Below are 14,190 nucleotides of genomic sequence, written 5' to 3' on the forward strand. Positions count from 1 at the left end.
GAAAAGTGTTATCTTTTGCATTTGTGCAAATCTCTTAAAAGAAGCCAGCTATATTCTCCTTTCTGCCTCTGAATTCAATTTGATGTGATATGTTGTGCTGGTTGAAGTATGTAAAAAAAAAATCCAGCCTGCCACAGATTGTAGCTGGAGAAGGACAGAATATTTTAATGGCCTTATCAGATAATTGTGCATACTTTTTTTTGGATAGTACACCAAAACTGAACAGGTGGTGGTTTTTTAAAAGTTAGTTGCAATATGAAATTTGAAATCCTATCTATGAAATTTTTGCACATTTTACGCTTGTAAGAGAATGAGAATAGGAAGATAAATAAATATCTTAGTATTATTGTAAAATAACAGTTTGATACTAATGATCTCCTGACATGGTCTGGGGACCGAACATACACACACACACACACATGCATATATAAGATTTAAACTGTACATTATCTGAGGACAAGTTGGCCTCTTTTATCCTTATATATGTACACCTGTGGAGGTATAGCTGCTTCTTTTTTTAAAAAATTTTATTTATTTTTTATACAGCAGGTTCTTATTAGTTATCTATTTTGTCCCAAACTCCCAGTTCATCACACCACCCACCCACCCCCACCGCTTTCCCCCCTTGGTGTCCATACGGTTGTCCTCTACATCTGTGTCTCTATTTCTGCCCTGCAAACCGGTTCATCGGTACAGTTGTTTCTTGATGGTGTCACCTTTGGGGCTGGGTGTGCTTAGCTCTGGAATTGACTGTTTGCTGACCTCTCTGGTCCTCCAATCCTTCTTTTTTTTTTTTTTTTGCGGTATGTGGGCCTCTCACCGTTGTGGCCTGTCCCGTCGCGGAGCACAGGCTCCGGACGCGCAGGCTCAGCAGCCATGGCTCACGGGCCCAGCCGCTCCACGGCATGTGGGATCTTCCTGGACTGGGGCACGAACCCGTGACCCTGCATCGGCAGGTAGACTCTCAACCACTGCGCCACCAGGGAAGCCCCCTCCAATCCTTCTTTCAAGCCTTCACACCCTCAGCACCTCTCATGTATAATGCATAAGATCTAATTAATTATCTGTTCAATACATGAATGCCTATATTATATAGAATTTACCTTCCAATTGCACAGTACTAATTTATTTTCCAAATTTTAATAACAGTTACTCCAAGAGCAAACTGGACATTTTTGGTTTATTTAATACCATTGTGTCATTTATTTGAGAAAGAAGTTTGAGTCTTTGCATATTTTATAGTAACAAGCCTGAACTTAATGTTTTTTTTTTTTTTAAGTAACATTTATTGATTACTTATTATGGGCCTGATACTTTCCTAAGTACTTCACATACCTTATTTATTCCACAGAACAGCTCTATGAGAGATTCTGTTATTTTCCTCATTTTACAAGTGAGGAAACTGAGTCACAGAAAGATTGAGTAAATTGTTCAAGGTGACTCAATTGGTAGGTGGTAGGGCTGAGATATGAACACAGATTCTCTTGCTTCTAGAATCCTTGCTCTTAACCACTGCACTACCTCTGTCTATCCTGACTTAAACACGTTTTTTCTTTTTTAAACCACTTACTTTAATATAGAGTCCTACATTCCCTTTTAAATCTAAAATTCTGTTTTTATAGATAACTTTCACAGTAGACCTTTTTATGCCCTTTTATTTTTGTTCATAGAGAAAAATATTAGCAGAAAAATATGTTGGAGAATACAAAAGTTAATAAAATGAATTTGGAATTACTAGCAGTTGAAAAGTCTTTCCTGTACAATTAACACAAACATTTATCTAGGAATCCCAGGGGAATCAGTTCTGGGGTCTCCCATACTAGCCCCAAATTGCCTTCCTCACTCTTATTCTTTTTTTTAAAAAAATATTTATTTATTTGGCTGTGCCGGGTCTTAGTTGTGGTATGCGGGATCTTTGTTGCCACATGAGGGATCTTTGTTGCGGCATGTGGGATCTTTAGTTGCGGCCCACAGGATCTATAGTTGTGGCATGCAAATACTTAGTTGCGGCATGTGGGATCCAGTTCCCTGACCAGGGATCAAACCTGGGACCCCTGTGTTGAGAGCATGGAGTCTTAGCCACTGGGCCACCAGGGAAGTCCCCTTACTCTCATTCTTGATTGCTGGAGGTACACAGCTTGATTGCTCCCCCTTCTGAGGCACTCCTTCCATCACCCCCCAACCCACCTCTGCAACCAGGCTAAAGAGAAAGTCCCTCTGTTTCAGTGGTTCTCAAATTTTAGTTGTGTCTGATCCACTCAGACAGCTTGTTAAATCAAATTGTTGGGTCCCAAACCCAAAGTTTCTGATTTAGCAAGTCTGGGGTAAAGCTTAAGAATTCACATTTCTGCTACGAGTCCAGGTGATAGGACCACACTTTGAGAGCTATCCAGAACTACTCCTTTTAATCTCTGCTTCCCAAGACAGGTTTAATGGTGGTTATGAAATGGAGCAGGACCCTATGGTCCTTGCCCCCATGTCCTCAGCCTGGCTTTTGTCTGTGGAAAAACTTTAGCTGAAGAATAAGTTTAATCGGAGAAATGAGAAAATGCAGAAACAAAGGAAAACAGTCAAAGGAGACCGAATAATAATAATTTAGTCATTAAGCATAGTCAGGGACCTTTAGTTCCTTCTCAAGGGCTATAGATAATATTCTGAGCCATATCCTGTGAGCTGTCTTGTTAATATTCTGAGCCATATCCTGTGAGCTGTCTTGTACATACTGAAACCCCCGCCAGGTGGAAGAAGTTGACAACATGATGACCAGACTGTAGCCATGACATAAGCTGCCACAATTCCAAGAACTGGCCTCAAGGAGATGGGAACAAACCGACCCTGGAACTGAAGACTGACTGTACTTAAAACAATCCAGATGAACACTGGTCAGATCACCTCATGATTAAGATGACTGTCAGAGCTGACTGTGCTGTTTCTGCATGTAGCCCCCTCCCTCCACCTATAAAAGCTCTTGCTCACTGATTGTCAGTCTGGGGAAGTTGGCCTTTGGACAGGCGTTGCCCCCCGGCCCGCTTTCCAACATCCAACATCCAAAATAAAGCAAACTTTCCTTTCCACCAACCTTGCCTCTTTATTTGCTGTTGAGCGGCAAGCAGCCGGATCCCACTTTCGGTTACAGTTACATGGTAACTATTCATGTTAATAGTTACAAGGAAACATTAAAGAGATTACATAATGTTACTAGGTCTTGGTCTTAGATGCTAGAGGCTAAAAGAAAGGCCACCGGCATTTTCCTTCTCCCCAGGGCAAGGCTAGCCCTTTCCTCCCACATGTAATCCAGGCAGAACTCTAGTTTTCCCTACTGTGTGGGGGGGTTGCAAGGATTGAATGAAATTAAGTTCTTAAGTGACATCTTAATAAATGATGACTAGTTTAACTTCATTCCGCAACACATCGCTAGTCTGCCAACCACCCAGATAAGACGATCACATCCTTCCGGCTCATTAAGAGGCGGGGTGAAGAGAGATAGGCAACGGCGCCTGCGCAGCTCACGGCGAGGCTCCAGGTGGTGTCCTCCCTGCACCTCCCCGACCAGGTGAACCACTCCGGGGCAGAGGGAGGAGACCAAGCAGAGTGTGGGCGCTTGCTTCCGGCCACGTGGTTATGCTCACGGCCAATGGAAAACCTTGACGTCACCCTCGCTTCCTCACCCTGGCAACGGGTGGGTGACTACTTCCGGTGCTGTGAGGGCTCGGGGCTGACGCGGGTGAGTGTCTCTCTTTCTCACGCTGTCCGCGCCCTTGCCGCCGACGTGCGCTGCCTCTGTCCGGGCGCCGCGCTCTCGCTGGGACGTCCTCTCCGGGGCCGGGTGCGGGCGGCGCGCCGGATGCCCCTTGCTGGAGGCGGTGCTGGAGGAAGGGACTCGGGACGTCCCTCGTGCCCGAGTCTCGGTCGCGCGTGGGGCCCGCGCCGGGCCCCTCCCAGCGGCTGCAGCTTGGCGGCTTCATTCTCTCTCCGGGGAAGGGACTGTCTGTGTGTGGGGGGGGAGTTCTTGCAGTCCTTCACCCACTTTGCAGTCTCGGGCTGCGGTTTCTCCGAGTTCGAGGCTCGTAGAGACCCGAGGGTGTGCGCCCTGGTCCTGCGTGGCAGGTGGGGGAAAGCAGCCCTATAGTGTAATAGAGGCCTGGTTAGAGTCCCGGGGAACGTTAGCATTTACTGCTCAGGTGGAGAAGGAAGAGGAAAGGACCAAGAAGATGGAAAAGGAGCAACTGGAGAGGGTGGAAAACAGGAACTGGAGGTGCCCTGAAAATAGAGGGCATCGTGTTTCCGGAAGGAGGGAGTTCAACTTGATTCGCCTCTGTAGGGGAGGGGAATGAAAGGTATTTTGGGGACCATGTGACTGAGATCATTGCATACTAAGCTAAGGAATTTTCATACACTTGGGAGTTTAATAATTTGCTTTTTTGTTTAAATAAAGCTTTCCCCCCACTTATACAAAGCAGTACCTGCTTACTAAAGAATATCTGGAAAATGTAGAAATATTAAAAAAGAGATCATCTGTGGTTCCACCAGCCCCAGCCCAACATTTTTTTTTTTTTTTTTGGCGGTTCACGGGCCTCTCACTGTTGTGGCCTCTCCTGCCGCGGAGCACAGGCCCCGGACGCGCAGGCTTAGCGGCCATGGCCCACGGGCCCAGCCACTCCGCGGCACGTGGGATCCTCCCAGACCGGAGCACGAACCCGTGTTCCCTGCATCAGCAGGCGGACTCTCAACCACTGCGCCACCAGGGAAGCCCTCAGCCCAACATTTTGATCTCTTTCTTTCTACTTTTTTTTTCTTTTGGTTGCACTGTGTGCCTTGTGGGATCTTAGTTCCCCGACTAGGGATTGAACCTGGGCCCTTGGCAGTGAGAGCATTGGGAGTCCTAACCACTGGACTGCCAGGGAATTCCCTACATTTAAAAAATAGAATATTCTTTTTTTTTTTTTTTTTTTTGCGGTTCGCGGTCCTCTCACTGTTGTGGCCTCTCCCGTTGTGGAGCACAGGCTCCGGATGCGCAGGCTCAGCGGCCATGGCTCACGGGCCCAGCCGCTCCGCGGCATGTGGGATCCTCCCGGACCGGGGCACGAACTTGCGTCCGCTGCATTGGCAGGTGGACTCTCAACCACTGCGCCACCAGGGAAGCCCCAAAGTAGCGTATTCTTAACCTACTTAGCATCATAGTGTATGTGTATAAAATGTGATTTTAACCAAAAAGCATGTTTTATACATTGTGTCTATTACACGGATTTTTTTGAGATATAATTCATAAAATTCCACCCTTTTAAATTTAAATTTCAGTGGTTTTTAGTATATTCACAACGTTGTGCACTCATCATCACTATCTAATTTCATAACTTTTTCATCACCTCCAAAAGAAACTCTGTACCCTTATAGTTACTCACCATTGATCTCTCCTCCCCTTGTTCCCCCACCCCTGGCAACCACTAATCTACTTTGTGTCTATGGATTTTCCTATTCTGGATACTTCATGTAAGTGGAATCGTATAATATGTGGCTTTTTGTTGTCTGCCTTCTTTCACTTAGCATAATGTTTTCAAGGTTCATCCATGTGGTATTATGTATCAGTACGTCACTCCTTTGTATGGCTGAATAATATTCCATTATGTAACTATGCCACGTTTTGTTTATCCATCATCAGTTGATAGACATTTGGATTGATTCCACTTTTTGACTATTATGAATAATTCTGCTATAAACATTCATGTACAAGTTTTTGTGTGGACGTATGTTTTCAGTTTTCTTAGATGTATACCTAGGAGTGGAATTGCTGGGGCATGTGGTAACTGTTTAACTTTTTGAGGTACTGCCAGATGTTTTCCAAGGTGGCCTGCACAAGCAGGATATGAGGGTTCTGATTTCTCCATATCCTTGCTAACACTTATTGTCTGTCTTTTTGATTATAGCCATTCCATTGGTTGTGGAATGGTATCTTGCGGTTTTGATTTGCATTTCCCTGATGTCTGATAATGTTGAGTTTCTTTTCTCTGTGCCTATCGGCCCTTTGTATATCTTTGGAGAAATGTCCGTTCAATTCCTTTGCCCAATTTTAAATTGAATTAAAAAACTTTTAAAGAAATTTTAAAGTTGTATGGGTTCTTTATATAGTCTGGACACAAGTCCCTTATCAGATTGCAATATTTCTTCCATTTTTTCCCGTCTTGTGGGGTGTCTTTTCACTTTCTTGAAGGGTGTCCTTTGAAGTACAAAAGTTTAAAATTTTGGTGAAATCCAATTTATCTGGTTTTTTTGGTTGTTTGTGCTTTTGGTGTCGTATGTAAAACCACTGCCAAATCCAAGATTATGATTTACTCCTGTTTTCTTTTCCCTAAGAGTTTTATATAGTTTTAGCTCTTACATTTAGGGCTTGATTTATGTAGAGTTAATTTTTGTATATGGTGTGCAGTCCAACTTTATTCTTTTGCATGTGGCTCTCCAGTTTTCCCAGCACCATTTGTTGAAAAGTCCTTTTTCCATTGAATGGCCTTGGCACCCTTTTCAAAAACCAGTTGATCGGAAACACATAGATTATCATTTTCTTAACTATTTCTCTATGTTGGGTATTTAAGTCGCTCCCAGATTTTTGTTTTTCTAAATTATCCTATGTTAAACACAGCATAAAAGGCATAAAACCTTTTCTGTATTTAAAATTATTTTGGTAGAAAATGTTCTCAGAAGTGGAATTACTGGGTCAAAGATGAAATAAGTATGTTTTGGAGCTCATTTAATGAGGCATTAAACCTTCAATCTCATGATGTTAAGAGCAACAAAATGCTTCTTTATTCATCAGTTGCTATAGCTTAAGGGCTGGATTTCTCTAAAAGCCTTTCTCTTAAGATGAATGGATTCCATGACTTCGTTCCTCCTTCAATTGCTTCTAAAAGACTAAGTAAATCTACAGTGAAAAACTTCAACACCAGAGGCAAACGGGACATGTGGTAGTGTTCTAAATGGCTTAATGGAAAAAAAAAAATAGTGTCATCACATGCAGTAGGAAAATGAAACAATCTTTGAGAGAAATAGAGTCAAGATTTAGACCTTAAATCAGTGCCATAAAAGTCCCTGAAGCAAAGAAAGTGTTTTATTCTGAGTTTCTCTTCTGCCCTTGATAATCAAGTTAATTTACATTCATCTTGGTCCCAGAGACAGAGAACTTAAATCTTCTCTTTTTAGTAAATAGTACCCACTTAAAAAAAAATTCAAATATGAGATGTTATTAGGAGAAAAATCAATTTTCCCTTTCATCCTTGCCCCTCCCTCTTCTCCAGTCTCCCAGTACTCTTTAGAGGAATCCATGGTAGTATTATTTGTGTCTATATAGACTAGTTCATATATAAAGTATCTCTGGGGAGCGGGTATATACAAAATTATATATTTTAAGGCTCTTGGTACTTTCTGGCACATTCCTTTTCAAAACGGGTACATCAGTTTATGATGGCAATACAGTGCTAATTAGATTTCTTTCTTCTTTTTTCTTGTATTTCTTTGAATATTCTTTCTTTAATATTGGATATCCAGTTTATATTTCTTTTTTTATGTATTGCCTGCTCATGTCTTTTGGCATGCTGTTTGTCTTGATTAGCATTGTCCTTTATGAGATTTATTTTGGCAGCCTTTTGTAGATGGTTGTTTTATGACAGCCTGGATTTGGGGAGAAAAGTTAATATGCTTTTTGTAATGCTTATGCTAAGAGGTATGTGAGCTGAACAAGGGTCAAGGCAGTAGGGAGAAGGAAGTTAAATGCTTGAGAAGAAATCTATAGGATTTGGAAACTGGGCGCAGTCCAAGATGACTACAAGGTGAGTTAGAAAAGGATGGTATATATTTGATGTCAATCTTTGGTCATGATTTATTTTTTTACTCCTTAGTCTTAACTGTAGAGATCAAATACTAATTTTATTTATTTTTAAATTAGGATTATCTGGGGTTTGTGTGGCCCTAGAGGTTCAAAATCCAGAAAAACAAAACCAAAAAAGACCTCTTGGGCCAGTATTTTTTAAAAAATTAATTAATTTATGGCTGTGTTGGGTCTTTGTTGCTGCACGCGGGCTTTCTCTAGTTGTGGTGAGCGGGGGCTACTCTTCGTTGCGGGCTTCTCATTGTCGTGGCTTCTCTTGTTGCAGAGCATGGGCTCTAGGCGCACAGGCTTCAGTAGTTGTGGCACGTGGGCTCAGTAGTTGTGGCTTGCGGGCTCTAGAGCACAGGCTCAGTAGTTGTGGCACATGGGCTTAGTTGCTCCGTGGCATGTGGGATCTTCCCAGGCCAGGGCTCAAACCTGTGTCCCTTGCATTGGCAGGCACATTCTTAACCTCTGCACCACCAGGGAAGCCCTGGCCAGTATTGTTGATTGGCCATGTTTTTGTCTATTCCTTCTGTAGGTGGGATGAGTGTTCAGAACCTTCAGAATATGGCATTTCTCCTCTTAGTGAAGGTTTGAAGTGGGATCCCATAGGCTTGCCCTATTTTGGGGCTTGGACTTGGCTAGTTACCTGTGTTCTCATAAATAAATGTATAAAAAAGCTTTTTTTTTTTGTAAGTAATGAATTCAGATTTTCAAAATCAAAAGGTACACAATGGTGAACAGTGAAATTTCCATCCCTCCTTTGTCCACCAGTCACCCAAATCTTCTGGTAACCACTATTAATGCTATTTTTTGATATATTCTTCCAGATTGTGCTTTGCATATATATATTTAACTGTATTTTTTTCTCCCCTCCCTCAAAATATGGTACTGCATATACTTCTCTACCACGTGTTTTTTACTTGCTAAAATGTCTTCAAGACTGATCATTTCATATTTGTATATCAAGAACGTTCTCATTTTTTCCAAGAGCTGCATTTATTTTTAAGCACTTCCATCAAGACATACTGTTGGTCCATATCTTTCCCATTACAGACAGTCTTTCAGTGTGTATTTATAATTTTGGTTTATTTTGCCCAATTGTCCATGTTGAGTTGCTGCTACTAGCAATGTATGAGAACTCCTGGTTCCCTATATCCTCAAAACATGGTATTATCTTACTTTTTTTTGTTTGTTTGCTAGTCCAATGATATGTGAGTGTAGTTTATTTTGCATTTTTCTTCTGAGTGAGGTTTAGCATCTTTTTTTTTTTAATATAAACTATTTATTTTTTAATTTATTTTTGGCTGCGTTGGGTGTTCGTTGCTGCGTGCGTGCTTTCTCTAGTTGCGGCGAGCGGGGGCTACTCTTTGTTGCGGAGCGCGGGCTGCTCATTGCGGTGGCTTCTCTTGTTGCAGAGCACGGGCTCTAGGCACGCGGGCTTCAGTAGTTGTAGCACACGGGCTCAGTAGCTGTGGCGCACGGGCTTAGTTGCTCTGCGGCATGTGGGATCTTCCTGGACCAGGGCTCGAACCCGTGTCCCCTGCATTGGCAGGCGGATTCTCAACCACTGTGCCACCAGGGAAGCCCGGTTTAGCATCTTTTGATCTGTTAGACTGTTGTATAATTTTTCTGTAAACTGGGATTTGCCCACTTCCCCCCACCCCCCCTTTTGTCTTTTTGTTTTTTGAGACATTTGTTGGAATTCTGTTAGGAAGGTCAGACTTTTAATGGGTTCTGAGTTAAACAAAAACTGATGTTGGAGTAGAAATTGCTTCATTTCTAATTGAATTAAAAATATTCCAGTAACCATTGGGAGCTGGAGGCCAGAGTTGTACATTGGATAGCCTGTCTACTTGAGTTCCTTTCCCAGTCCAGCAGAACTTTGGGGCCAGCATTTTTGGGGGAGTTTATTGAGATGACATGGTTTGCTAAATAAAAAAATTTCAGATAGTCTCTGAGGGATGGTAGATTGCTTAAGAAATTGCATATTGATTCATCTTCCACATTTTATTTTTTTCAGACAAGCTTGAGAAGTAGTGTTTTTAAATCTCTCACATATATTAAGAGTGCCTATTACATCAAATCTTATTCATTATAAAATATAGATGTTCTAACTTGTTATTCATGAAAAAAAATGCATCTGATGACAGTGAGTCAGAGTAAGTTTTATAGCTCATACTGCTTGGATATGGTTTCATTTAAACTGAAGCTTTGAATTTTCCAAAGCCTGAGTTTTCACACAACTATGTTTGTGGGACAAGTGGGCCCAAGCTCATTTCATGGCTAGGCCAGACCTCATGGCAGGTATAGACTGGCAGATGAACTGCTAATCATTTAAATTGACTTTGTCAACCGACACAGGAATAAATAGTAACCTATCTCAGAGAAATAACCAAAGTCAAATAAAGGTAATTGATGCAGATCCTTGTGAAGTCGTTGGAAGAAAATCCATCCTCAGGGAGAGAGCTACCACCTAAAACAAAAACAAAAACAGGCATTTTAATCCACTGTTATGTAATTAACCTCAGCACTCTTTTGTAATCAAAATTTATGAATATATGTAAACATTTTAATACAGCAGCATATATATATGATTTAAAATTATTTGTCCTTTAAATGAAATGACATATAATAAAAATTAAATGAACTCTTTTTAACCAGGAATTAAAGGAAGTTAAAATACCATATTGCAGTGCTTCACAGACCATTTCTGGTGTGAAGGACCAAGTTAAAAATTTTTTTCAATCCTTTGTTGACCATTTGTTTTGTAAAATGAAAAAAACAAAACAAAAGAACCACAAAACCTCCGAACAAAACAGAGATATGGAACTGTGAATGAAAGATAAAAGTAAAAGCTCATAATTTTATTAGATGTAGCAGATAAAATTGTTTCAAAAATATAGTTATAAACAAAACATGAGGAAATAGAAAAGAATTACAAAAACTGTACACATTGTTTATTGAAAATGTGCACGTAGATGTAGAGAACGGACATGTGGACACAGGTAGGGAAGGGGAGGGTGGGATGAACTGAGAGATTGGGTTTGACATAAATACACTACCATGTGTAAAATAGATAGCTAGTGGGAACCTGCTGTATAGCACAGGGAGCTCAGCTCGGTGCTGTGTGACGACCTAGATTCGTGGGATGCGGGGTGGGGTGGGAGGGAGGTCCAAGAGGGAGGGGATATAGGTATACATATAGCTGATTCACTTAACTGTACAGCAGAAACTAACAGCATTGTGAAGCAATTTTACTCCAATAAAAAAAGATAAGGCAATTAGTATATGAATAAAATAATAATCTCTTGCAGACTGGTAACAAGCACTGGTCTGCAGACCACACTTTGAGTAACACTGTTCTTTTGGACTAGTTGGCTAAGTCACTCTTTACGTTACTATTTATGTTTTCTATTAGAAAAGACTTGTGCTCCTCCTTCCCCATTTCTCAATTTAGAATAAGGTATACATTTTTACATAACAGTGTGAATCTAGGTGTTTAAGTAGTTTCAACCACATGACTCTGGTATTTTCTTCAAATCTCTGTCGAGTTTTTTTTTTTTTTTTTTGCGGTAGGCGGGCCTCTAACCGCTGTGGCCTCTCCCGCTGCAGAGCACAGGCTCCGGAGGCGCAGGCTCAGCGGCCATGGCTCACGGGTCCAGCTGCTCCGCGGCATGTGGGACCTTCCCGGACCGGGGCACGAACCTGCGTCCCCTGCATCGGCAGGCGGACTCTCAACCACTGCGCCACCAGGGAAGCCCTCTGTCGAGTTTTAAATGATCCACTTTTCCCCAGTCTGAAGTGTGTTCTGCCATCGTTATTGTTATTAAGCCAAGATTGCTAGAAGCTTGTGAATTTGTGAGAAAAATTGGAAACTTTGTGGTTTAAGTTGCTTGTAATTTGTTTTATTAAGTTTTGTATTTTATCATTTATCTTTTGAGAACCTCAGAAATAACGCTTTCATGAAAATTAACAAGTATATGCACAAGTGTTATTTTAATTTCTTGGTTTAGTCATATAATTTTGTTAGCATTTGTTTTTTTTTTTTTTAAATGAATGTATGTAATTAATTTATTTGTTTTTGGCTGTGTTGGATCTTTGTTGCTGTGCGTGGGCTTTCTCTAGTTGCTGTGAGCGGGGGCTACTCTTGGTTGATGTATGCAGGCTTCTCATTGTGTTGGCTTCTCTCATTGCGGTGGCTTCTCTCATTGTGGAGCATGGGCTCTAGACTCACAGGCTTCAGTAGTTGTGGCACACGGGCTTCGGCAGTTGTGGCTCGCGGGCTCTAGAGCACAGGCTCAGTAGTTGTGGTGCACGGGCTTACTTGCTGCGCGGCATATGGGATCTTCCCAGACCAGAGATTGAACCCGTGTCCCCTTCATTGGCAGGCAGATTCTTAACCAGTGTGCCACCAGAGAAGTCCCAGCATTTGTCTTTTGATTGAGCTGTGAAGTATTACACTTTTTCTTAAGCGGTTCTTCACAGGCAGATGTAAATCTGTATCTTGCTTCATTTCTTTAAGCAAGCAGCAATCTATAGCTCTTAAATGTTTTCACCACACACCAAAAATTGTAATTATGTGAGGTAATGGATGTGTTAACCAACCTTGTTGTGGCAATCGTTTTGCAGTATAGACATGTATCAAATCATCATGTTGTACCCCTTAAACTTATACACTGGTGTATGTCAATTATATCTCAATAAACCTGGAGAAAAAAATAAGCAGCAATCTAGGCTTTATATCAAGGCTCAGTGATGTTGCCAGCACTGCCTGTGGTTCTAGAATGTCCCAGAGGTTATTAGCATTTGGTTTGGAGGGAGTAGAAAGTGATATTTAAGTTATGTTGTGGTTTTCTTCAATGTAGATAAAATGAAAGATAAAATATCTTTGGACTCAATATGAAGTCTTTTTACAACAGTTCTTTTGTTTATGTGACTTCAAGCAAGTGCTGTCAGTGGACAGAGATTTAAATTCTAACCTTTGTATATTCTTTGTATTACCCAGTTAAATAACTTTAAAATTAGGTTTTTAATTTTTTTTTGAAAGTTATCTGTGCACAAATTTGTATGTTACGTGTGTGTTAGTGGAAAGAAATGCAAACCCTCTTTGCCTGTTTTCCTTTAGAGTAATTCCTCTCCTGCTGTTACTTTTGGATGGAAGTATGCTCTTTTCCCAGTAGAAGATGGTGATCTTGGAGAATGACCATGGAGAAGGGGATGAGTTCTGGAGAAGGACTACCTTCCAGATCATCTCAGGTTTCGGCTGTTAAAATAACAGCTAAAGAGCTGGAAACAAAGCAGCCCCATAAAGAGAAGCGAGGGGGCTTTGTGTTGGTGCATGCAGGTAAGCTCTAAGTGGGTGAGTTGGAAGATGAAAATAATGTTTTTTTCCCTTGCCTTGAAGTACACCAGGAATTGAATTTCATATCTGGAGGAGGCAAACTGCCAGAGGAGCTGGAACCAAAGAGACTGACTTCGATAGAGTGAGGGCCTCCCCCTAGCTCCCCACTTAGAAGATCTTATAATGATGACTCTTCCTTTGTCTCCTTCACTCACCTACTCTATTATTTACTTTTACCCCATATTTAGGTGGTGTTAAAACCAGACACAGTAATTGTTTAAACTCTGGTTTGTGTTTTTAAAAATAATGCTGCTGAAAAAATTTTATTGACCCTATTTTTGACTTTGTCCATCTTAGAGTATAATTTACACAGTCTTAGAGCTAGTTTGCCTTTTTAATATTATAAAAGAGGAACCTTAAAACCAGAGAGATTAAGTGGCTTCAGCCACATGGCTAGTTCGTACAAGAGCCAGGCTGAGACACCCTGAAGTGAGCCCTTAAGTCCCAGTCTAGTGCTCTTGGCACCTCATCAGCCTGTAATCTCTACTTCAGAGTACCTTGAAGACAGACACAGTGAGTTCAACCCCTGAGTCCCCATCATCGAAGCCTCTAGGGTTTCTAAGCAGTGCAGCCCTACGTAGGTCTTTTTCTTCTTCCCCCCCTTTTTCTTTAGTCATTTTTATATGTCTGCATTTAGCGTCTAAAGTTCATGACCTCTGTGAAGGAAGAAGGAATGGCTGGGTCTCCTTTTAACTTTCCTCAGACAGTCATGCAGGATGGCAGCAAGATTAGCTTTGATACGGGGTGAGGGGTGGAATTGTTTCTTCTTGTCAAACTGGTGTTCTTCCTGGTCATTAACTTTTGGCTGTATCTAAACTGCACAGACAACTCCGGAAGCCTTATAGAATCGAATCTAGAAGAATCTAGAAACAAAACAAAAACCAGGTTCAGTTTCCTTTTCTTTCAAATGATTTTTCAAAGAAGTGAG

At 41.4% G+C, this 14,190-nt stretch overlaps 1 protein-coding gene across 4 annotated transcripts in view; it reads left to right on the plus strand.

The window, feature by feature from the left end:
- The first annotated feature begins 3,623 nt into the window (after positions 1-3,623).
- Positions 3,624-14,190, plus strand: part of TASP1 (taspase 1) — a 296,551-nt gene continuing 285,984 nt past the window's right edge. For all 4 annotated transcript variants that reach the window (XR_009559115.1, XM_060285375.2, XM_030872548.3 and 1 more), the window contains exons 1-2: positions 3,624-3,724; positions 12,987-13,205. Coding sequence is in view for 3 of the 4 variants with exons in the window: in XM_060285375.2 (XP_060141358.1) it covers positions 13,061-13,205 (145 nt within the window). In the remaining variant the exon portion in view is untranslated. The remainder of the gene's footprint in view (positions 3,725-12,986; positions 13,206-14,190) is intronic.

Source organism: Globicephala melas, chromosome 15, assembly GCF_963455315.2.
Source record: "Globicephala melas chromosome 15, mGloMel1.2, whole genome shotgun sequence".
In the NCBI taxonomy this organism is placed as follows: Eukaryota; Metazoa; Chordata; class Mammalia; order Artiodactyla; family Delphinidae; genus Globicephala; species Globicephala melas.